The 24,605-nt window shown below is 45.2% G+C and overlaps 1 protein-coding gene across 2 annotated transcripts in view; it reads right to left on the bottom strand.

Moving 5' to 3' along the window:
* The window catches only part of CRB1 (crumbs cell polarity complex component 1), a 144,305-nt gene that overhangs the window by 19,686 nt on the left and 100,014 nt on the right, over positions 1–24,605 (bottom strand). For both annotated transcript variants that reach the window (XM_033151418.1, XM_033151417.1), the window contains 5 exons: positions 20,920–21,473; positions 8,076–8,241; positions 5,603–6,509; positions 2,495–2,623; positions 69–195 (listed from right to left, as the gene is read on the bottom strand). In XM_033151418.1, coding sequence (XP_033007309.1) covers positions 69–195; positions 2,495–2,623; positions 5,603–6,509; positions 8,076–8,241; positions 20,920–21,473 — 1,883 coding nt within the window. The remainder of the gene's footprint in view (positions 1–68; positions 196–2,494; positions 2,624–5,602; positions 6,510–8,075; positions 8,242–20,919; positions 21,474–24,605) is intronic.

The raw sequence follows: 24,605 nt of genomic DNA, 5'->3' as shown, positions 1-24,605 counted from the left end.
AGGTAGGAGAGAAGTTGAAAGAGGTTCTGCCACAACAAGAGAGAGACAAAGAAGGAGAGGTCGCTTACGTCTATTTCGCAGCGATCGCCGGCATAGTTCAAGTCACAGACGCAGTTGAATTTGTTGAGCAGGTTCTGGCAGAGGCCCCCGTTGAGGCACGGATCAGAGGTGCACTCGTTGATATCCACTTCACATCTGCAAGATTATTATTATTATATTTTTTTAAAAAAAGGTAAATACATTGGCCAACTACTCACTAATGTGAATGGAAAAGGTGAGACGGTGTTATAAATTAACTTCATTATTTATCCTCCACCCATCTGGCTGGGTTGCCCCCCAACACATAAGAAAACATTAAAAATGTCCCTATACAGGGCTGCCTTCAGATGTCTTCTAAAAGTTGTGTAGTTCTTTATCTCCTTGACATCTGATGGTAGGGCGGTCCAAAGGGAGAAGACCCTCTGCCTGTAACTTCACTTCTCGCAGTGAGGGAACTGCCAGAAGGCCCTTGGCGCTGGACCTCAGTGTCTGGGCTGAATGATGGGGATGGAGACACTCCTTCAGGTATACAGGACCGAGGCCACTTTCAATGGCTCACTGAAATCCTTGGCTCTCCTAGATGGCTTACCGGTAACTAGGGCAGGGGTTGCAGAGGCCTTGCCTGTGGGGCCCCCCCTTCCCCAAACCTCACCCACCGCCTAAATTAGACTTGATATAAACTGTCTAATGCTGCCAATAGAACAGGTTTTGGCGTCCATGTGTGGTGTCTGTAACAGCTTCTCGGGGTGCAAATGTGCCCTCCAGCCCAGAGAGCGAGTGAGCTGCGACTGACATTGGAGTTGTATCACCTATACCAGTCCCATTTGAATCTTAGAATGAGTGTTTTTGTTTCTTAAAAAGGGGGAAACTAGAGTGGGAGAAGGTAAGAAAAAAGAGAGATGCAAAGAAGATACAGAAAGGGGAGAAGGCAAACATGTGAAGCAAATAAGTAAGGGTACTAGAAAGTCCCAAGTGGCTGGCTGGAGATCTAGTTGGGTCCTAGATTTGAAAATGCTGAAGATTTAAAAGCATATGCCAACGTGGCAATTTGTCTTACGCCATATTTAAAAGCAACACTTCGACACTGCATGTGCTTAGGGGTGGTCTACGCTGTGCATTTTTGGAGGGAGGGGGAAAAGTGAGGATTTACTATCGATCTTTCGCTGCACAATGAAGCCACGGGACAAAAAAATGGGTTTTCTGCCAGGTTATGCTGTAAGTTCATTGCAGAGCACTGGCTGAAAAGGTCGTCCTAGTTCCCTATGTGACGTTAGCGTGCACCATAGACTGTGCTCTGTGACCTCCTACAATGTGCTGGGGTTTTGGGGACAAGCATGCAGGAGCCTTTTGATGCAAAACAGCTGAAGAACAAGAAATGCAAAGAAGAAAGCAAGTTCAAAAACTCCTAGTTACTACTATACACATCTTCCAAGATGGAAACGGATTGTATGATTAGTGTAACTCAGCATTCCAGAAAAGGCAAATGGATGATCTGGAATTACTTATTTGAAGGTGTGTGTGTGTGTTGAGGGCATGTTACATACATGCTGCATGTTCCCACACACTGGGTTCTGGCTACTTAATCTGTTTTTGCATCTATCCAGATGGAATTGCAAATATCTCCCACACAGAATGAAATCTTCACCATTTCTTTTCTGTTCCTTACATTTAGTACCCAGTGTCTTGTCAATTTAGTAAACACGTCTTTTCTCTGTCGGTAACCGAGATCGCAGGGGGGGGCATTTGAAAGACTTTATGAGGTGGTGCTCATCAGGAAGAGCCTATGCATAAAGGGCTTCCTGTCAACTTCACCGGAAAGGATCATTGCATGGTGCCAAAGTAAATAGGAAAGGAAGCCATCCTGTGCAGCAGTGCCAGATGTGCATTGTCTCCAAGCCCATGAGTCAGTGCTGAGGCAGCACAGGCAGAGAAACCATGTGGTACACTCTTTCCTTGGACTGTACCACATCAGTTGTACACAGTGCCCCCCCCCCCCCGGGATACTCAAGAGTACACAGTACAGGATGTTTCATGCAAATAATAACAATTAAAATCCCACCCTGCACACAGAAAAATAGCATTTTAGAGTCTAGACTACAGCCCTTCTCTTTGACACCCTGTTTTCAGACATGCTTTTCCAGTTTTCCTTTGTTCCAGAATACAGGGCTTGGATGAAATTACAAATGAAATAAGAAAAATGCTATTTAGTGGTGAATAGAACCTAATGTCTCTTTTTAGAACCCAATGTTTTCCAGTATTGACTGGAGATACAGTGCTGGTTTTTGGACTCGCCATGAACGGCTCCCTTGTTCTCTTAAATGGCAATGGGCGCCCTCCTGAGAAGTGCCGGAACTGTGTTCCGGCGAGTTCCGGCTGGAAAAAAAAGGCCCTGCTCCTATTCTATTGAGGTCAAATTACCGCATGAAAATAATTATGGGATGTCAAATAATCTCACCGCCGTCCAGTAAAGCCCGGGAGGCACATGCATTCCAATAGTCCTTGGAGCTCGGAACAGTTGCCGTAGTTGTAACAGGTAATATTTTTGATCTCATTCCCGCACACTGTAGACGGTAGCCGTATATATCTGAAGCAAAACAACAGTGGTAAGCCTACAAAATTACTTTCCCCTATATTTTTCAAAGCCAGTCTAATTTCCACTTAAACACCCCCCAAAAAACATGATAAAAGCCTGCCCTACAGTCTATATATTCCCTTGGGGTTTATTTTAGTCTCACATGGGAATTGTTTTAGTAACAAACCCTGTCTTCAATATCTTAACACGGAGGAGACAAATATTATGTTGGTAGCATCACATGTCTAAACAGGAGCCACCTTGCGGGTGACATAGGCCTTTTCCTTTTTTTTTATAAGAATTTATTGACATTTTTACTTATAACCACATACAACCTTAACCACACCTACATTTATACACATACTAAACAAATACAATTACACATCTAATACAAAAATTGCCATGATTTTCCTTCTTAATTAGACATCTCAAAAAAAAAATTTCTTTTTCCAATCTTGACAGTTGACTTCCCCTGCCTTTTCACCTTCGAGTTTATATCCATAATCTACTTTTTAACCTCTTCGTTAAAAAATTAAACTTAATTATATATATAAAGAAAAACATTCATCTTAATCTTCATCTTAATCTTAATCGTCTTAATCTATAAACTTAAACCACTTAAATCGACTTTATTTATACTACATCCTCATAAATCCTCACAGATTATCCTCATCAAATCTATCTCTTCTGTCCTTTGAACTGCTGCTAATAACATAAAAACTTAAATATCTCTTTTCATGTTCAAACAGATAATAAAACAAACTATTGTTGACAGTGTTCACCCTCCAATTTCAAAGTACCTTAACAGATTACTTTAGATTTTGCTTAATACATCACCCCACACCCCCTCTGTCCATTCTTCTTCTCCTGATGGCATCAGCACTGAACTTCCATGCATCTTCCCTCTCCAAACGTCCACAGATCCAGGCATAGTCCAAAGCTCTCCTTGCCACGAGCTCCGAGGTGTCCAACTCTCCCTCTCTCAGCTTCTCCGGTTCTTTGTAGCATTCCTTTTCTTCTTGTAAATACCTTAATTCTCTGTCCCTGGCCCCCGAGCTCACACCTCGGGGACTGGATATAGCAAATCTTGACATCGCCTTGGGGCTGCCACCCCCACAAGCGAATTTCTTCTCCGAAGTAGCTCACTCATTTCTTTCCATCTTTCCATCCATCCTCTCAGCTCTTTGACAAGATTTTCTTCCAAAGTGTCAAAAGTTTTGTTAGCCTCCTCTGTGGGCAGTTGGTTCCATTTCAGACCCCCACACAAGACTTTAACTTTTCTGTAAAGTAGTTCCACCTTCAAGGCAGTGAGCCTTTGTTCATCTGTTAGTCCAGAGTTCAATACCAGTTCAAGGACGAAACCCAGCATACTGGCAGAGGAGGAGGAAGTGGGTATCATATTTCTTCTCCTGTCTCTTTGTTCGTCGCCATTTTCCTAAGCTGGAGCGCAAACACCGCAACTTTAAATAGAGATATTTTCCGCTAGTTAGCTTCCCAAGAAAAAAGTTTGCCAGTCTCATGTATCGATTTTAAATACTTTATAACCAGTTCTGTGGCAGCAATCCCTCAAATTGGTTAATTTCTTAGGCTCGAAGGGAGGGAGGCAGGCTGCCTTTCTCCTTCCCCCCGGATCGTTCCAAAAACACGATTTCTGCCAAGATTATTTACTCACGACCACCGGGTTCCTTTAGCTCCATTCTTCACAGGTAGAACTTAGACGCTCACCGCGGGCTTTGCCGCCGCATTTGCATCCCGGTTGGGGCATATCCCCGTAAGCCCGGCTCCGTTGTCCCTTCACCCCCACTCCCCCTTTACAGGGGGGCAGGGGAAGGGTTCGGAGCCTCTGCGGGCGCAGCCGGGGAGCCCAGGGTGCGGGACGCTCTTCCCGCACCCCAACCGGAGCCGCACGCTGCGGTAGCGCGGCTCCTAACCCCCGGGATGGACAAGGCGCTTCGGACCCGAAGCAGCCTTCGACCACCCGGCGATGGCGTCGCCGCCGGAAGACATAGGCCTTTTCCATTGGTGTTTCCTACTCCCTAGGGCATTGGAAGTAACTGTATCATCCAGTCACAGCTTTCCTGGAGCGGCATGAGGGTGTGCCTTTAATAGGTAGCTCAGCTCCTATTAAACCACAGAGCCTAGGGCTTGCCGATCAGAAGGTCGGTGGTTCGAATCCATATGATGGGGTGAACTCCCGTTGCTGGGTCCCTGCTTGTGCCAACCTAGCAGTTCGAAAGCACATCAAATGCAAGTAGATAAATAGGTACCGCTCCAGTGGGAAGGTAAATGGCATTTCCTTGCGCTGCTCTGGTTCACCAGAAGCGGCTTAGTCATGCTGGCCACGACCCGGAAAAACTGTCTGCGGACAAACGCCGGCTTCCTTGGCCTATAGAGTCATTCAGCAAAGCCAGTCTAGATATACTGCCATCTTTTATCACCTTAAAAGTTCATTTAAACAGAGGTCTTTGATGAAAGACTCCGGTCTAATTCAAATGTTATTTTCATGGTATAGGAGCTGTAAAAGGTAAAGGTGAAAGGACCCCTGATCGTTAGGTCCAGTCGCAGACTCAGAGGTTGCAGCGCTCATCTCGCTTTACTGGCCAAGGGAGCCGGCATACAGCTTCTAGGTCATGTGGCCAGCATGACTAAGCCGCTTTCAAACTGCTAGGTGGGCAGGAGCTGGGACTGAACAATGGGAGCTCACCCCGTCGTGGGGATTAAACCGCCAACCTTCTGATCGGCAAGCCCTAGGCTCTGTGGTTTAGACCCCAGCACCACCCGCGTCTGGGAGCAAAGCACCATTCACAATCATGGACATTTACAAGACTGAGGGTGCCCACGACATTACCTGATTTCCTCACCATGCAACTCTTAGTAGTGCAATTGCTAACCCAGGGGTTTGTTCAGCTTTTAATCACTGCCTCATTTAAGAGATCGGAAGCAACTGATACTGTAGCGGGTGAATTTCTTCATCAGGCTTCATGACAGTACCTGCAAAACCTTCCGGTGAAATTCCCGGCACATAGGCAGGAATAGCCATTAATCTCATCAACACAGGTGGCCCCATTTGCACACAGGTGGCCCCGGCAGTCGTCAATGTCTTCTTCGCACCTCGACCCCGTGTACCCCAGATCACATATGCACTTGTACATGGCGACTCTGTCGCTGCAGTTTCCGTGCACACAGGGATTTGATGCACACTCGTCAATGTTGGTTTCGCAGTAGGTTCCAGTCCACCCCTCGGCACACGTGCAACTGTAATAAGAGTAAAAGTCTTCACATATCCCGTTGTGCATGCAAGGGTTTGAGCTGCAAGCGTCCAATGGAAGGCAGCCAGTGACAACGGGGTTGGCAGATATCTTGAGGAACTGCTCTTCCTGTGGTTTCTTCATATAGCCATCAATGGTTTCAAAGTAGGAGAGGTGGATGCCACCAATTTCCACAGTGCTCATGCACCCTCTGAGCCCATCCAGGTTATCAAAAGCTTTGTCAGCAAGGTAGATATCTGTCTCTTCTCTCAAGAAGTTGAGGTTTCCTGTGGCAACCATACTGGTTGTGATGTCTTCCTTATCATTTATATCCATGAGCCATCTCGAGGACTGAGATAAGGGCTCCATCATTGAGAAGGTCACCTGGTGCAGGATCCCATCATTCACCGGCCGCGAGCTTGCCAGGCTCAGCGTATACAAGCTGTTGCCACTTTGCAGCTGGAACACCAATCTGGCACTCTGGATGCAGATGGTGACAAACTCCGGCTCCTTTTCTGCGTAAAGCAGGATCACATCAGAGTCCCGAGTCCGAAAGCCAAAGGTTATGTTGGTAAGGTCCCTGCAGATGTTCCCATTGCTTCTGTAAAATATCGCACTGCTCCTGCCACTAAAAATTGCATTGGCAATACCTGTGTAGAGATAGCAAAAGGCATTAAGCATCTAGGAGTGGTGTACTTAGTCATGCACATTACATTTTATTAAACTTTTTGTTTTTTTGCCTTCATATACAGTGGTACCCCGCCAGACGAATGCCTTGCTAGATGAAAAACTCGCTAGATGAAAGGCATTCGCTAGCGGAAGGCTGTCTCGCAAGACAAATTTTTCAATGGGCTTGCCTCGCAAGACGAAAAAATTCCAATTTTTTTTCCCCTGTCAAACCGCTATTCTCCCATTGGTGCTTCGCAAGACGAAAAATTCGCTATACGACAGCACTCGCATAACGAATTTTTTTCGTCTTGCGAGGCACCACTGTACTGGCAAGATAGCTTAGTGCCCTGTATTGCTTTTATAGCCATTAAAAATGCAAACAAACAAACAAACACCCTCTCAGCATATGAATGGAAGATTGAGATAAAGGGATCTATATCAAGAGAGAGAGTTCTGCTCAATTCACTATGTCATAGTTTCAGCACCCTGCAAAAAAGGTAAAGGACCCCTGGATGGTTAAGTCTAGTCAAAGGCAACTATGGGGTTGCAGCGCTCATCTCGCTTTCAGGCCAAGGGAGCGTTTGTCCACAGACAACTTTCTATGTCATGTGGCCCGCATGACTAAACTGCTTCTGGCACAACGGGGCACCGTGACGGAAACCAGAGCACATGGAAATGCCATTCACCTTCCCGCCGCAGTGGTACCTATTTATCTACAGTGGTACCTCGAGTTACAAATGCCTCAGGTTACAAACGCTTCAGGTTACAAACTCCGCCAACCTGGAAGAGTTACCTCGAGTTGAGAACTTTGCCCCAGGATGAGAACAGAAATCGTGTGCCGGCGGCGCAGTGGCAGCAAGAGGCCCCATTAGCGAAAGCGCGCCTCTAGTTAAGAACAGTTTCAGGTTAAGAACCGACGTCCGGAACGATTTAAGTTTGTAACTAGAGGTACCACTGTACTTGCGCTGCTATGCTTTAGAACTGCTAGGTTGGCAGGAGCTGGGACAGAGCAACGGGAGCTTACCCCGTTGTGGGGAACTGCTGACCTTCTGATTGGCAAGCCCAGGAGGCTCTGTGGTTTAGACCACAGCACCACCCACGTCCCACAGCACCCTGCAGTGCCCTCTAGGCTCAGTGCCTAGTGTGGTTGAATGAGTCACACTGCCCTAAATCCACCTCTGGTCTAGCAGGTGCTGAAAAGGCAACAGAGATGTCTGGATAAATGACTGGATTTTAATCAGTGTTCTAATAAGGGACCTTAACAGTGTTTTTCTAGTGTAGTGGCTGCACAATGCCTCAGTCCCCCTAACGTCAGAAAAATGTCTCCTGCAGTATATATAAGGCGAATGAAGTTGCTAAGAAACACTCAACTTGAGAGTGGTGCTATGTACAGCAACAAATGCCCCAATAAATACATCGCAAGGATTGGGAAAGCCTGAAAGACTTGTGAAAAAATTAACACTGTGTTGCCTTAGTCCCTCGAAGTTAAGGAGATGGGGGGGTTGGGCGTTAGGGATTTTCAGGGGTCGGGAGAGGGGAATACTTGCATTCAAATCCTCGATGCACCAGCTGGCATTGGGCTTCATGGGGGCATGGACTGAGTTCGCACCATTTTACTTCCTCACAGGCTTTCCCAGCTGTATTTGGTGGGCAGGTGCAAGTGAAGTCATCCCAGATTGAATAGCAAACGCCACCATTTTGGCAGGGGTTCGGCTAAACAGGAGAGAGGGGGAGTCAAATGTAAGCAAGTATCTCCAGCAAGGCAACCGAGGAAAGTGGCTGTGGGAGAAAGAAAGAAGCTGACTTATTCCCTCTGCTCTTTCACTGCTCTGCCATGTTTCCTCATTTTCCTCATTAAAATACAGTCGTACCTCGTGTTGCGTTCACTGCGGGTTTCGAACGGTGCGGGTTGCAAACGGCACAGGTTACGAACGCAGCAAACCCGGAAGTGTTTACTTCTGGGTTTTGCCATTCTGCGCAGGTCGTGCATGCGCAGAAGCGCGATATCGCCACTCTGGTTGCATACTTTTCGGGGTGCGAACGGCACCCCAGAACGGATCAGGTACGTAACCAGAGGTACCACTGTAGTGCCATGAAAACACGCTCTGCTGCTGTAAATGCCTACTGGAAAAGTGCCCAAATACAATTGTGGGAGAGATGGGGGGTGGCGTTAAATATCCCCTCCTCAGAGCTGCTGCTCCAGTCAAAACTAGAGTCCCCAACTGATGACAGTACAGATGTATCAATGGTCTTAGCATAAGGCAGCTCTCTGTATTCTATAGAATTAATGGTCTCAATTAATCATAGCTAGCGGTTGTATCCAATGCTAGTCCTACTCAGAGTAAATCCACTAAAAATCAATGGACATGACTAACTCAGTTTTGTTAATTTCAGTGGGTCTGCTCCAGGGTTTCCCCAACTGTTTTTGGACTACAGTTCCCATCATCCCTTACTACTAGTCCTGCTAGCTAGGGATGATGGGAGTTGTAGTAAAAAAAAACAACACAAAAAAGTTGGAGACCTAGGTCCAGAAACAGTCTGGAGAAACCCTGGTCTACTCTCACTAGAACAATTGGGACAGAACCGTGAAGCTATAAGTCTAGTCAGTTATTCATGACTAGCTTTCCCCCATTGTCGGAATACGTTTCACGGATCCGCCATGGATTCATAATTAATTGGTTATTTTATGGGTTTTTTCAAGGTCTACTTTTGGTATAATTGCGCGCAAAAGTGAAAGTGAAAGCATGAATGAATAGTGTGATTCACTTACAAGATTAATCCGCCTTTATTTTGTAGATCCGGTCATGTTCAAAGTTGTTAATGAGCGTTAAACTTGCTTCCCGCCTTTTTGGAGGGCAGCAACAGTGATTTTATTGGTTAAAGTACTAATGATGATGTCACGTTTGTTCCCTAATAAAAGGCAGAGGCACCCCGCTTAGGCACGAGACCGCACGTTCTTTAGGAGAAGTTCGTTTATGTTCTTTTAGTTGGGTTTTAGTTGAAGTCAAGTTTAGTTTAAGGGGCTAGGAGCGGGCTGGACGGGTTGGATGGGTTTTTCTTTAGTTAGAGTTAGATCGCGGAAGATCATTCGGTTCTAGTTTTAGTTAGGTTCTTTTAGGTTAGCCTAGGGATAGGCCCGCGGAAGATATTTCGGTTTTAGTTTATTTAGTTAGCCTCGCGGAAGATTGGGCGCGCAGGGTCTTTAAGCTTAGGAGAACTTAGCTTAGGGGACGAGCCTACGCGGGTTCTGCCGAAGCCACTAAAGATACAACCGGTGTCTGTCTTCCTTTGGGGTTAAAGGGGGGAGTAAAGTAAAATTTTTATTTCTTTAAACTGGTCCGTCTATTCAGAGTCAGGGTATATATTTTATTTCACAAGGCAACTTTTCTCTAAAGAAGGCAACTAAGAACTCACACACCATCAGAGTCTTCAATTGGCTTACTCATCATCCTTCAGACTGTGAGGCTTGGCCGGCGACCGTGCTCAAAAGCACGCGGAACGCTGGCCGCTTTCCCCGCAACTGGTACCTCGTGCATAACCAGTCCAAGGCCGTGCACGAGGAGCTCCAGCACCCATACCCCGACAAGTGGTGCCCCGTGTGAGGCAAAGCGTAGTCAAAAATCGCTTCCACGAAGACTCCGGTTAAAGGCAACATATCGGAAGTGGCTCGGAAACAGACATTGAGAGGTGAGGTATAACGGCCCGGTTTATCCAGGATTTCGCTGCAGTAGCGCGAATCCACCGCTTGCCCAAAGTAGTGTAAATAGAAGTCGCGCGCGTATATTTTGCCCCAAGGGGTCCCCGGGTAGAGCGGCAAGGAGTTTAGTGTAAGCCTACGGGCAGAGTAAGGTCTTCCCTAAAGCCTACGGGTGGGAAGGGTTCTGGCAAAAGCCTACGGGTGCCAGGGTCTGGCAAAAGCCTACGGGTGCCAGGGTTTTCGGTCAAAGCCTACGGGTAGGGCCGGTGTCTCCCGAAAAAGCCTACGGGTGGGAGGGAAAGGTTTTCTGGCTAAAGCCTACGGGTGCCAGGTTTTTCGGTCAAAGCCTACGGGTAGGGCCGGTAGCCCCTAGTAGAAGCCCACGGGTGGGGGCGGAGGTTTTCTGGCTAAAGCCTACGGGTGCCAGGTTTTTCGGTTAAAGCCTACGGGTAGAACCGGTGTCCCCTAGTAGAAGCCTACGGGTGGGGGAGGAAAAGTTTGGGAAAAGTGTTTAAAAAATGGGCTCCTCACTCTCAACTGCTCAAGTAAAATTTTGTGAAGATTTATTGTACCTTTTGAAAAGAAATGGTCACCCTGTCTCTGAATCAGAAGTAGAGCTTTTAGTTAAAACCATTGGGGAAATTTGTCCCTGGGTCCCTAAGGAAGGAACGAAAGATTTAGCCTCATGGGAAAGGATCGGGTTAGAATTTATGGCCAACCCGAAAATCGGAATTCCTGTACAATTAGTATGGAGCAAAGTAAGAAACTGCTTTCAACAAATCGCTCCAAGAAATGTTTTGCTTAATGGAACAGTGAATTTGGGAAATACTGCTTTTAATAGTGCCCCTGTGCTGCCGCTTGCGGTTGTGCCATTTTCGGCCCCCTCGCAGCAGCCAGTTCAGGCCCCGTTGTCGTACACGCACTCGCCCTTGTCCAATTTGTCATTGCCAGATTCATTGCCGCCTGTGCCGGTGCAGCAGACGCCGTCGGCCTTTCAAGCCCCGCCGCGGACTGCCCCACCGCCAGTCGCTCAGCAGTCATCGCAGGCCTTTTACCAGCCAGCGATTTCAAGTCAGCAGCAGCCGCGGACCTCGCTCCAAGCAACGGTCCCGCTTCCTTCATCGCAAGCCGCGCTTTTGCCAGCGATCCAGCAGCAGCAGCAGCAAGCAGCCTTTTTGCCAGCAAACCCTGCTGCCCTGCAGGCCGCGCTCAAGCCAGCAGCTCCAGTTTTGCAGCGAGCTGATTTCCAATCAACAGCAATCCAAGCTTCAATGCAAGCAGCACAACAGCAATTTACCAACCCTTCAGCACCTCCAATGCCAATGCAGATTCCAAGACAAGAGCAAAGCCAAACAATGATGATCCAGATGCCAGGACTTGCAGTACAGAGCCAACAACCTTATGCTCCAACTTCAAGTCAGCCATCTTGTCTTCATCCAACTTCAAGTCAGCCATCTTGTCTTCATCCAACTTCAAGTCAGCCATCTTGTCTTCATAGTCAGCCATCTTCAAGGCATCCAGATGTCAAAGACTCTCTAGCACCATCTAGTGGCTCATCATTTGGAAAGCATCAAGAAGATTTAAACTCACTGATGCCACCTACAGACCCTACAGCAATGCAGCCCATCTGCAGAACCCAAGCTTTGGAAGCAGCTTTGGGACAAATAGACTTTAGTGCTGATCCAATGCACATCTTTCCAGTGATTCGTGCTAATGGAGGACAACCTGCAAGATATCAAGCCATTCCTTTTGAAACACTACGTGAACTGCGAAAAGCCATATGCGAAAATGGACTTCAAGCTCCTTATACTAGAAGTTTACTTGAAGGACTGTCCACTAGTAGACTTCTGCCATCTGATTGGAAGTTGATTCTTCGCACCTTCCTGTCGCCTACAGATGCTCTTCTGTGCCTGCAAGAGTGGAAAGAAGTAGCAGCCAGACGTGCAACGCCACTTGCCACAGAAGATATGCTCACAGGATCAGGACATTACTCCAATCTCAATCAACAGCTAGCCATACCTGATGCTGCACTTGTCACCATAGCAGACATTGTAGTCAAAGCTTGGCGCAGACTACCCAATCGCACAGATGCTAGCTCAGTATCAGGATTCGCTGCAGTTAGGCAAGGTCCAAAAGAACCTTATGGGGACTTCGTGGATCGCCTGATTGTTGCAGTGGAACGCCAGATAGAAGATCGTCATGCCAGAAACATGCTGACAAAACAACTTGCCTTTGAAAATGCCAATGATGACTGCAAGAATGCCCTAACAGCAGTTGCAGCTCGTCCAGATGCCACATTGACTGAGATGCTACGCGTCTGCCAGAATGTCGGTACCCACTCCTACAAAGCACAACTCTTGGCAGCTGCGGTACAGATGCCACGTCAAGACAGCTCTACGCCAGTCAAGAAGTGCTATGGGTGTGGAGGCGATGGGCATTTCCGGTCGCAGTGCACAACAACGCCAAGGCCTTCTGCCAAGCCGCCAGAGAGATGTCCCATCTGTCAGAAAGGATTTCATTGGGCGAATGATTGTCGCTTGAATCCACAAAACACATCACCTACCTCATCTCCAGTTCAGGGAAACGGTTCTGCGGGCCGCGCCCCGGCCCCGGTAAAACAATAGGGTGCAAGTTCAAGAACATCATGAAGGTCAACCATCCCAGAAAGGTGAACAACGCTACTCCTTATCCAGGTCATCAGGAAAAAAGAGTGATCCAGAGAGATATCTACTCTTCAGATGTCCAGAGAAAAGATGTGACCTCATCAAGCATTCAGGTTCCAGAGGTTTCATCATCTGCCTTACCTATTCAAAGGGTTCCAGTAGAGAACACAGCATTCAGTTCACCTTCTGCTGACCGCCCTTCAGTTCCTGCTGATGTTGATCCTGCTTCACAGCAAGCAATCACAGTCAAGCCTCTGATCGCAGAATTGCCTTCAACGTTGAGAAGACATCCTACTGAGATCAATCTCACAACTCCTGAGCTTTATTCATCTTCAAATCAAGGTCAATCTGTCATTGAAGGACATTTGCCCTTGATGAAACAGCAGTGTTCAAGTTGCAACCCAGCTGATGATCACTTTCCATGTGGCCAAAGAATGCAAGTGAGTGAGCCAGCTCCCTCTTGTGGAAGCTTAAACATCACTCCAGTTAACAATGTCCACACCTTTGTGTCACCTCCAGCTTTTAAACTCAGCCCGCCACAACCAAACAACTATCAGGAACAACAACTTCTACTGCCTCGTGTCAAAGAAGAAGTTCCATCCTGCCAGTTTGATGCACAACTGACTGAATGCCAACAGGTTCAACAGCATCAGCAACTTTTACCAACAGAGGAACCTCAAGTTTGCCAACTCAACGCCAAGCAGCTTCAGAGTTGCCAACTTCAGCAGTGCAAAAAACCCGAAGCCAAAAAGATATCTTCAAACACTGCCAACGAAGAACAAGAAGAATCTTCTGTCCCAGGTATACCACTCTTCTTAACAGAGGACTGTTACTTCTCAAATCCATGGTTTGCTCAGCAATTGCCAACATCCATCCGTGGTCCATTCCCAGACACCTCGATTTGCCTTATCCTGCCTAGGATGGATCGCCTCCCTGCCACAGTCACACTGACTGCAGGCCTAGTTCGAATCACAGATTCATCGCAGTTGCTGATTCCAGGATTTTCAACTGTTCCTTGTGTCCTAACAAAAGGTTTGGAAATTGCCAGACTCTATTTGCTTACTTCTACGCCTACAGCTCCTGTAGACTCTTTGCCTCCTCAGGCAGCAATGGCGCTAATCAAGATTACAGAAGAACGCCCTCATCTCGTCTTAGAAATGGGTGGACGAAAGATCAAGGGTCTTCTTGATACAGGCGCAGATGTTACAGTGATCGCCAGAAAAGATTGGCCTGACCAGTGGGCAACGACTGTCACCCAGGAAGTCTTCGGAGTCGGAGGTTTCGAACCCGCCCACCAGAGCGTGCATCCGATTACCTTCCAGTCAGACTCAGGCTCCATGGTGCAGCTCCGTCCACTTGTTATGGATGTGCCTATCACCCTTTGGGGTAGAGACTTGTTGTCTAAAGCAAGAACTGTTATCCACACTCATTTTTGATGTGGGCCTCTGCATCAGCGCCAGTTCATGCACTTCCACTCACATGGAAGGAAGGACCCCCTGTATGGGTCGACCAATGGCCGCTGACATCCGAGAAGCTCGTCGCAGCAGAGGCCCTAATTAAAGAGCTCATTCTCTCTACAAGCCCCTGGCAAGCACTGTTACAAAAGTGCATTGTTCTTTTCTGCATTGCTCACATCTATCCACTTTTCCTTTATTCAATGATCCAATCGCCAGCCATGGAACATTCCTTGTTATGTTCTGTGCTGACTTTGGCAGTGGTTGATTGAAAAACTATAACTCCCGGCGGAACTTTTGGTTCTTTGGCTAGATTCCTGTTTCTTTATTATCCTCTATATACCCAGCATGCTGAGAATATCCAACTCGTTGTCTGAACACACCAGTTTCTCAAAGCAAGGGACTTGTTTCTGTTCCTTAAGAGGAAGTTTCTAAAATTTGGCCAAGCCATGGAGAACTACGGTTTCCGGCAATTTTTGCCCAACGCCTTGTTAAGTGCAGCAATTCTTCAAAAGTGCTCAACAAACAGCACCAGTTGAGTTCTGGGCAGTTTGCCTTACCCTCCTATTGCCTAGGCCTTTTGTTTGCCTCTGGGCGGCCTCTGGTTCCTGGCTGCCTAGATTTGTTCCAGTTACTCTCATACCTGCACTCACTAGCAGATCACCTTGATTTGCTTGCTTAACCTCCTTTCTTCTACAGGTATCGTTGTTTCTTCAGAGCTCGATGTTTCAGTACTTTCCTGAGCTCCATGAACTTTTCCTGAGTTCCAGGACTATTTCTTCTACATGGTCATGTGTAGTCGGAGAAGAAGACGACCGGCAACTCATTCATCGTCTTCATCCTCCTCTCCAACACCATTTTGCAGTTCTAAACCTGTCTTGTACTTTATATTGTACTTGTAAAAATTGCATAATTGCCTTTGTATGCTTCTTGAAATATCCGCCTCGCATATTACATGTGTTTTCCATATAGCTTGATAATTAATGATATGGGTGTTTATATATATGATAATTTTTCTGCAATGGTTTCCATTTAGAGCGTCACAATTTTGATGATATGGAAATGTTTATGTAAGGTTAAAAACATCGTCTTTGTGCAGTTCTAGTCATAGATATATTCATGCATATATGTTTTATTTCAATAATCCTAAATCTCCACGTTGTGCTTGCAAAAGTTGTAGTTCAAAATGTGGTAACACTTATTATGTCTTATTTGAAATGATTTCCTTTGGTCAAAGAATTGGTCATTCTCGGATTTGTTCAAGATATATATGTCAAGTCTGGTGGCGTCCTACCCTTTTGGTACCCCTATTTTCTTTGAAGAATACCCCTCTATATGCTACCTTTTGGCAGTAAACCAGGTTCCCAGCTTTTCCCTTCACTCTGTTTCCTGCTGTTGATGGGAGACCTTTATGTAGTTGGTTTAATTCCCATCTCGTTTCGCTGGAAACCCTTGCGTAGATGGCTTAAATCCTCATCCTGGCTGGGACACCTTTATATAGGTAGCTTATATCCCCTCTTGTGGTGCAAACCACTTGTACTTAGGTGCCTTAAATCCCCTCTCTGGAATCGGACCCTAATTCCCCGTTACCTGTGGTCGCTGTGGTAAGTCCAGAATCTGCCTTCCTGAAAGTTCTTTCGATTCTGTAGCCTCAGTGCCACACACCTTTTATGTTACCTTATCCATTTTCCTTAGTTTCCAAATAAAAAATTTAAAAAAAATGGGGGAGGGGTCTGGGTAGGCCATGTAGCCCCAGCTCTAGTTATACTTTAATTTTGGGTCCCGGATCGGGACCTCTCTTATGTTTGGGCAGTCGTTATCCGTTATTCTTAATTTTGGACCTGTATCAGGTCCTCTCTTGTGTTTGGGGAGTAATTTGTTGTTTTACGCTGCACGCGAAAGTATACATGCTTATGAGGTGATTTGTTGTGTTACACTACATATTGAAGTATTTATATATGCCTAAAAGGTTTACAGTGTATCGGATCGATCATTTTTTATGTTCGGCTAGTGGTTTGTTATTTTCATGACTTTATTGCTACATTATTGTACAAGTATTTCCTCCTATGAAAGGGGATGGATGTTGATGGTGTTGCTGGTGTTTATATCACAGTCTTGATGTGGACGCTGTCAGCACTGTTGATGCTCTGCCCTTTCATGTCGAGTTCTATATCTAAACAAATGGTAATGTTTGTGTCAGATAAATGCTTATGATATTTCTAACCTTCCTTTTTATATAACTAAATCAAAAATAATTTAATTTAAAACAAAAAAAGAAAGATGATATGTCGGAATACGTTTCACGGATCCGCCATGGATTCATAATTAATTGGTTATTTTATGGGTTTTTTCAAGGTCTACTTTTGGTATAATTGCGCGCAAAAGTGAAAGTGAAAGCATGAATGAATAGTGTGATTCACTTACAAGATTAATCCGCCTTTATTTTGTAGATCCGGTCATGTTCAAAGTTGTTAATGAGCGTTAAACTTGCTTCCCGCCTTTTTGGAGGGCAGCAACAGTGATTTTATTGGTTAAAGTACTAATGATGATGTCACGTTTGTTCCCTAATAAAAGGCAGAGGCACCCCGCTTAGGCACGAGACCGCACGTTCTTTAGGAGAAGTTCGTTTATGTTCTTTTAGTTGGGTTTTAGTTGAAGTCAAGTTTAGTTTAAGGGGCTAGGAGCGGGCTGGACGGGTTGGATGGGTTTTTCTTTAGTTAGAGTTAGATCGCGGAAGATCATTCGGTTCTAGTTTTAGTTAGGTTCTTTTAGGTTAGCCTAGGGATAGGCCCGCGGAAGATATTTCGGTTTTAGTTTATTTAGTTAGCCTCGCGGAAGATTGGGCGCGCAGGGTCTTTAAGCTTAGGAGAACTTAGCTTAGGGGACGAGCCTACGCGGGTTCTGCCGAAGCCACTAAAGATACAACCGGTGTCTGTCTTCCTTTGGGGTTAAAGGGGGGAGTAAAGTAAAATTTTTATTTCTTTAAACTGGTCCGTCTATTCAGAGTCAGGGTATATATTTTATTTCACAAGGCAACTTTTCTCTAAAGAAGGCAACTAAGAACTCACACACCATCAGAGTCTTCAATTGGCTTACTCATCATCCTTCAGACTGTGAGGCTTGGCCGGCGACCGTGCTCAAAAGCACGCGGAACGCTGGCCGCTTTCCCCGCAACTGGTACCTCGTGCATAACCAGTCCAAGGCCGTGCACGAGGAGCTCCAGCACCCATACCCCGACACCCCATCGATTTTAATTGGACTTTTTCTGGATTGGGGCCAATCATTTTCAGGCTGTCTGGGAACTCACTAAGTATCAGTTACAGGTGGGTAGCCGTGTTGGTCTGCCATAGTCAAAACAAAATCGAAAATTCTTTCTAGTAGCACCTTAGAGACCAACTGAGTTTGTTCCTGGTATGAGCTTTCGTGTGCATGCACACTTCTTCAGATACTTCACTAAGTATCGTGAGGAACCAGGAACATGGGATGGCATCATACCGCATACTGAATTCCTTTTGTGATAATTGTGGGTGTCATGGGGCTCCTTTACCGTTTTAAGGTACTGCTGCAATCCAATTGCTTTCTGTAGTGGTCTGCATTGCAAAAGCACATTTCCGACATACCATAAGGAAAATGTTCCTGCCTGGCAGAATTGACTCCCCCCCCCCCCAAATCTATGATTCTATAAGATTATCACAGTTGTATTACCTTATCATATCAGACAAGCTTAGATAAGATATATTTCTTTTGTTCCGAAAACCACTTAAACAGACCATTTGACTAGGAGAAAGGATATCAAAAGATAAAAAAGAAGAAGGGATGATGGAAGGCGAAAGTGGTCAAAGGGAGGAAAGGAGGCATGTCAAGTGAAGCCTTTGTCAAATAAGAATGGGAAATGTTTTTACAAACAACTCCTGGCGAAATCCGGTGGTGCCCTGAAACCTTCCTCTTTAAAGAGCCTTTGCAGAGAGTGCACAATACAAAGAAGGCCTTTCTGGCTAGAGAGTGTTGAGCATGCATACAAGTTTGCTGCTGCATATCAAGGCCTGACCTTTAGCAAAAGGCTACATGATTTCAGTGCAGAGATCCCAGGTCCAATCCTGTGTGACTCCAGACAAGCCTGGAACAGATTCCTGGTCTGAAACAATGGAGAATCACTATATAGACAACTAATGCTCTGGCATCTTCCTGCCTTCTTCCTTGTTGGACCACAGGCTGGTTGTGTCAGCCTTTTGGTGAGCCCACAAAAGAGCTCTCTAGGTTCGGTCTTAGGACAGCCAGCAGTAAAACAAAAGTTAGAGGTATGTTTGGGAGTAGAGATTGCACACCTTCCAAGCCAGGGGCAATCCCAGATTTATAGATGCCACCCCAGTTTCTGATTTGATCCTGGAATGCCCTGCTTTTCCTTAGGATGTTCCTATTTTAATTGGATAAATGTTGGAGGGTATGGAGTGAAGCGACCCCTGAGCTAAGGAGATAAGTAGCTACACAACCTTTAGAAGACATCTGAAGGCAGCCCTGTATAGAGAAGGTTTTTATTTTATGTTTAATGTTTTATTATGTGTTTATGTATGTTAGAAGCTGCCCAAAGTTGCTGGGGCCACCCAGCCAGATGGGCTAATAATAATAATAATAATAATAATAATAATAATGATAATAATAATATCAGATGTCCCCATTGTCATTGGAGAAATGTTGAAGGGTATGCACAAAATAGTTCTCTAGGTTTGGTCTTAGGACAGCCAGCAGTAAAAACGAAAGCTTGGGAGTAGAGATTGAGTAGAAGGGGAAGGGAGACTTTCAGTGGGAAGCAGTACAGTCGTACCTCGGGTTACGGACGCTTTGGGTTGCATACTTTTCGGGTTACGAACTCCTGTAACCTGGAAGTGTAACCCGCCGCCACGCGCGGTCTGCTCATGCACAAAGCGCATTTTTCAGGTTACGTACAGCGACCAGGAACCAATTAAATACGTAACCCGAGAGGTACGACTGTAGTATTGTAAGTTGTGAACTAAAGCCAGGGTAATGTGATATTGCCTCCTTTACCACCAAGGCCTGGTTCATGCCGATTGTGTGGTGACTGTGGCGTCAAATGGCAATTTACACGTGTGGATGAGTTATCACACATCAGTCCTCACAATTACAGGTAGGTAGCCGTGTTGGTCTGCCATAGTCAAAACAAAATCAAAAAATCCTTCCAGGAGCACCTTAGAGACCAACTAAGTTTGTTCTAGGTATGAGCTTTCGTGTGCATGCACACTTCTTCAGATACACTGAAACAGAAGTTTCAATCCTCACAAAGAGGTCTGGGGATCCCTCGCCGTTCAACTGAGCCCGTTCATAGATTCTGGGGCAAGTCAACATGGGCCATATAATCAAATTGTGAGAAATCAAATGATGTCTGGGCATCCGTGAACTGGTTCTCAGTTTTCAGAGCAGCATTGGGCTATAAATGGAAGAGAACAGAGGAGAAGGACCTAGGCAGTTGGTGCCTCTCTCTGAGGCTTCGTATGTCTAGGAGACGTGAAAGTAAATTAGGAAAAAAAAAGTGCCATTCTTGAAGTCTTTTCTGAAGGGATGATGGTATGTTCTGTGGAATAGTATGCCTGTCAAGAAATAACAGGAGCCCATCATCCACACTTTTCTGGGGGGCAGGGGGCGGGGAATTGAAAACTTTTTTGTTTCAAGCTTTCCCAACTGGGTGAATGGGCCTGTGCCATGGGTGTCCAGTTTTTTTTTTCTAAATTGTTTTGTCTTAAACGTTATTTGCTTTTTTGTGTTTTTAACTGCTTTTAACTGTTTTTATTGTACATCGCCTTGAGGTGCTTGCATGAAAGGCCAATAATACGTTAATAATGATAATACGTTGAAAGAAGGGTAAGCACAGGAAAAAGTGCTCAGCATGATTGTAAGCGATTTAAAAAAAAATCATGAAATGCTTGAGACGTTAAGAAAAAAAAAAGCTTTTTCATATGAAACATACTGTACAGGAACATACAACTGACATTAGAACACATTCCGTCAGCCCACTTGTATTTGCACATATGCAACAGAGATGGCGTTTGTTTATAAATCCATTACTTTTTATGCAATGTTAAATGAGGACCGTGTGATTTCTGGTAGATCCAACCCACATAGGGGCTGCCTTTGTATTTGTGTGGTGATACAACATTCCTCTCTTCTTTAATATTTTTACAGGCTTCATTGCCAGGCCCAAATGCCCGTAACATACCATGTGATTAGCCTGCTTCGAAAGTCTGGTTTTACAGTAATTATGAGAATATTTTGGTTTGAAAAACTACAGTGAGTTCAAGTTGCCCTTAATGAATAGCAGGCTTGCTAACTGGTTATCATTAACTTGCCATTCAGGCGCTGGGCTTTCCAGCCTCCCAGATGTTCTGCGGTCTCGGCGCCCGCGAAGTGTGGGGCTGTTTGACAAAAACCTGATCTTACCTGCCTGTTTCGGATATCGTGTTCAGATATTCTTACTGTCACATGCTGTTTTCGGAGCACTGCTAGTTCAAAAGAGAATTCCTTGGTGCAAACATGGAAACGGCACTTTGAGAAACAGCATCCTTACCTGACAGAGGTTGTCTCCGATGCAGCCTGGGGCAATGTTGATCAGCGTGCTCTTTCTGATGACAGAATCTGATGAAGTCGTGACAGGGAAGAATTCCAGTGGTTGGTTGCCCAGTCTTAAATCTTGGATGCAGCCTTTGAAATATCCACCATTTACATGGGTTTCTTGGTCGTCGGGTAATCCTCCAATGTACATAATATCACCGCTCTGGATTTTTATTACAGGAGTAGAAATGTAGCCCAGGTTCTGCGAAGACTGGAATAGCTCGGTCTTGTTTGGCTTGATTTTTAAGGATATCAAATAGAAATTTCCATCGTTCACAGGCTGTGTTCCTAGGAGTTTGTCGGAGCTTAGGCCTGATGCCAGGAGTTTCCCACCTTCCAACCAGACCTTAAGAAATAGGATTGTGCCTTTTTTCAGAGACAGCAACAAGCCAGAAGGCTTGCGTGTTCGGACAAACATTGAGATTGTCACACTTTCGTCGTCGCTGCCCTCTAAAGGAAAAGCAGCAAACCCTTTGGATTCCTCATGTCCAAATCTTCCTGGAATGTACTCTTGAGTGGCAAAGAGAGAGAGAGAGAGAGAGAGAGAATAATACATCTTTAAGACAGGAGTACTGATGGAAAAATGGACATATCATGAAACAGACCGGGAATGCTCTAAACTAAACTAAACTACCTGATGGCGCTTTCGGTGGCAAACTACTATGGTTTGTACCACTCCTTTGACAGATGCATTATGAATCCTGCAGAGCAAGTGTAGCTTTTTAAAGATTGAGATATATAATTCTACCTTCTATCTGAGATGGTATGATATAACTGGTACCAATTCAAAGCTAGGAGACCAGAAATGGCTGGTTCTGATGCTTCAGTTTCAGTCCTTTTGGGAAGGCAAGGGTTGTGACCCACACGTCTTACATTCCTCATTTCCAATCTCACCAGGGATCGCCCAACATTCTGTTCAGAAGTTCTGTATAGAGTATCTTGAATGCCGTGGCCCCAACATTCTTTCCCTTTTTGTTGGATGACTATGTGAATTTTTCTCATGCTCAGGGACAATTGGTAGACAAACCTGAATTGGGAAGGATTTCCTCCTGCACTCAAAATTCCTCCTGAATTTTAGAGGGCAAGGGAACTGTTGGCCTCCCCCTTCAACATACATTTTGGCTCTTATCTGCCAATCACAGGGGCCAACGTTGGACATTTCTGTCTCCCTATGAGTCTGATGAAAGTTCTGAGGAACAAGTATGAGAATAGCAAGCTTGAGTCCCATGGAAACACATACAAGAAAGAACACTTCTTTAGTCCCTGCAAGCTAATTATGGAAATCTGCCACAATGTAGAAATCACAGCTATTTGATATAGGAAACAGTCCAGGTTAATTTCCCCCATTCCCATGTTGTTTCAGCTCAGCCTGACTCCTACCATGCAAAAAGAGAGGTCAGTGTTGACTGAACCGGGGACGATGTAGAGTGGGCCCTATGAAAGGAAACATTTTCTCTTATGCTTACACCAGAGCAGGGCCTCTAGTCTGAGTGGATCCCAGCTCTGTAGCATATGCGGCATGCTTGTTGATCAAGCCATACAGCAGACTCTTTTCGTCTTGGGACATCAGGCAGCGATGTTGCTTCCTCTGTCTCCTTCTGCTGTGTTCAGCTCTAGATAAGCTTCTAATAGGGTGTAGGCTGGCAATTGGATATGTGCCTCTTTGTGTCTATTTTGGGTGTTTTGCCATCAGCTCTGAGGGATGTGAGACCCAATATGCTGTAACAATCTTTAAAAAATAATAATTGAGATTTGCCTTGGCAGTTCCCGTTGTACAGATTTCCTTCTGGTTATAGCCAATCTACTGATGTGCCGTATTCTCCACATTAAAGTAGACTACACTGAAAATTTAGATGACCAGGTATGATGGCTGATCATCCTTTTGGCTGATGTTTTCTTGATCTGAAATCAAGTATGGCACAAATGCCAATCTCTCATACAACAACAAACGCCAATAACCAAAACCCTTTAAATTTTCAAGTGAAAGAAAATGTTAAAACTTAAATCTTATTTTTCTTCTTGTACCTTAGAAACTTAGAATTGTAGAGTTGGAAGGGACCACAAGGGTCATCTAGTCCAACCCCCTGCAATGCATGAATCTTTTGCCCAACATTAAGTTTGGCCTTGTACAGAGTACACAGGTTGAGGCACCAGGATATTGTCTGAAGGTACATGAGGCTTCCCAAATCTAAGCAGGTCTCGGTCTAGACAGAGCCTAGATGGATGACCACCTAGAAAGCAGATTTATGCCACCTTGGATTCCATGATGGGTGATCAGCACATGTAAGAAAATAGATGAAGCAACTATACTGCTAACATGAGCATGTGCCCCAAAGGACCAACTGGCTTACTAGCTTTCAGAGAAGATCACACCTAGGATTGGACAAATGATGTTGACTTCTTCTCAAGCTACCCTTCACTCTTCATTGAGGCATGGCAACAACATGGCAAAGTTCGGGAAAGAAATCAAATAAATAATAATAATAAAGTGGGATGGAGTCTCATCATTTACTCAAACAGTGTGGTGACCCAGGGAGGCTCACCTAGTGCCTTCATTATATATATTTTAGGTGCCAGACAGAAATGTTCCTCTTCAATCGGGCCTTTGGCTGATTCACATTCTACAGTCTTTAAAATGTGTCTATGGGAAGGGGGGGGGATAATTGTTTTGCTGTTTTGTTTTCCTTTTTTTCTTTTATCTGGTATTTTATTCTGTGGACTGCCCCAAAATCTTATGATGATAAATCTAAGAAATAGATACAGGTGCTAATTAGTGTGGAGTGGGACTGGATCACATGGAATGGGAAGCGGCTCCCTGAAGACCACGACAGTTCAGGGCAGCTGATCCAAAATATTCCGGAAATTATTTGGAGATACACTGTCATGTGAAAATGGCTTCCCCTCTAGGTCGACTTTACCATATGGCTTGCTTCAGGAACAGGAACATTAAAAAAATCTTCTTGATGCCTAGTCAGATCATTGTTTCCTCTAGTTCAGTATTGTCTACATAGACCAGCATCAGTTCTCCAGGGTTTTAGATAGAGGTCTCACACAGCCCTACCTGGAAATGCTGGGGATTGAACCCGAATGCAAATCAAACGCACTAAACTATGGTCCTTCCACCAATTTAGCAGGATTTAAGTGGGAAGCGGGGAGATGAAGGCAAGAACTGATGTCTAAACAGCCCAGGGAGGCTTCCTGAAGTTAAAGTGTTGGCCCTTGCGTGGCAAAGGGAAGGCTGAGGAAGTGTATCATTTGCTCCTCTGCTTCAGGCAGCAAAATATCTTAAGCCAGCAGGGCTTCCACAGTGCTATATTAATAGAAGAAACGGCCCCAAATCAATAATCACAATTGGCTAATCTGAACTAAAGCCTTTAACGTGTGGTTTCACAGACCAAACAACATCAACAGCATTAACTGGAGTTAAACAAAACAAACCCCAGCTGTACAAAAACTTACAATCAGACTTTTCGTTCATAGGGCGGGAAAGCTGCTTTGGTGCTGAGATCTCTCTCTCTCTCTCTCTCTCTCTCTCTCTCTCTCTCTCTCTCTCTCTCACACACACACACACACACACACACAGCCTGCAGTGCTTTATTTTAATGAAATGATTATAAGACTCATGAAAACAGGGGTGATCAT

Source organism: Lacerta agilis, chromosome 6 (assembly GCF_009819535.1).
Source record: "Lacerta agilis isolate rLacAgi1 chromosome 6, rLacAgi1.pri, whole genome shotgun sequence".
NCBI lineage: Eukaryota > Metazoa > Chordata > Lepidosauria > Squamata > Lacertidae > Lacerta > Lacerta agilis.
The sequence above is the reverse complement of the archived record's forward strand: the minus strand, read 5'-3'. Positions and strand labels throughout refer to the sequence as shown.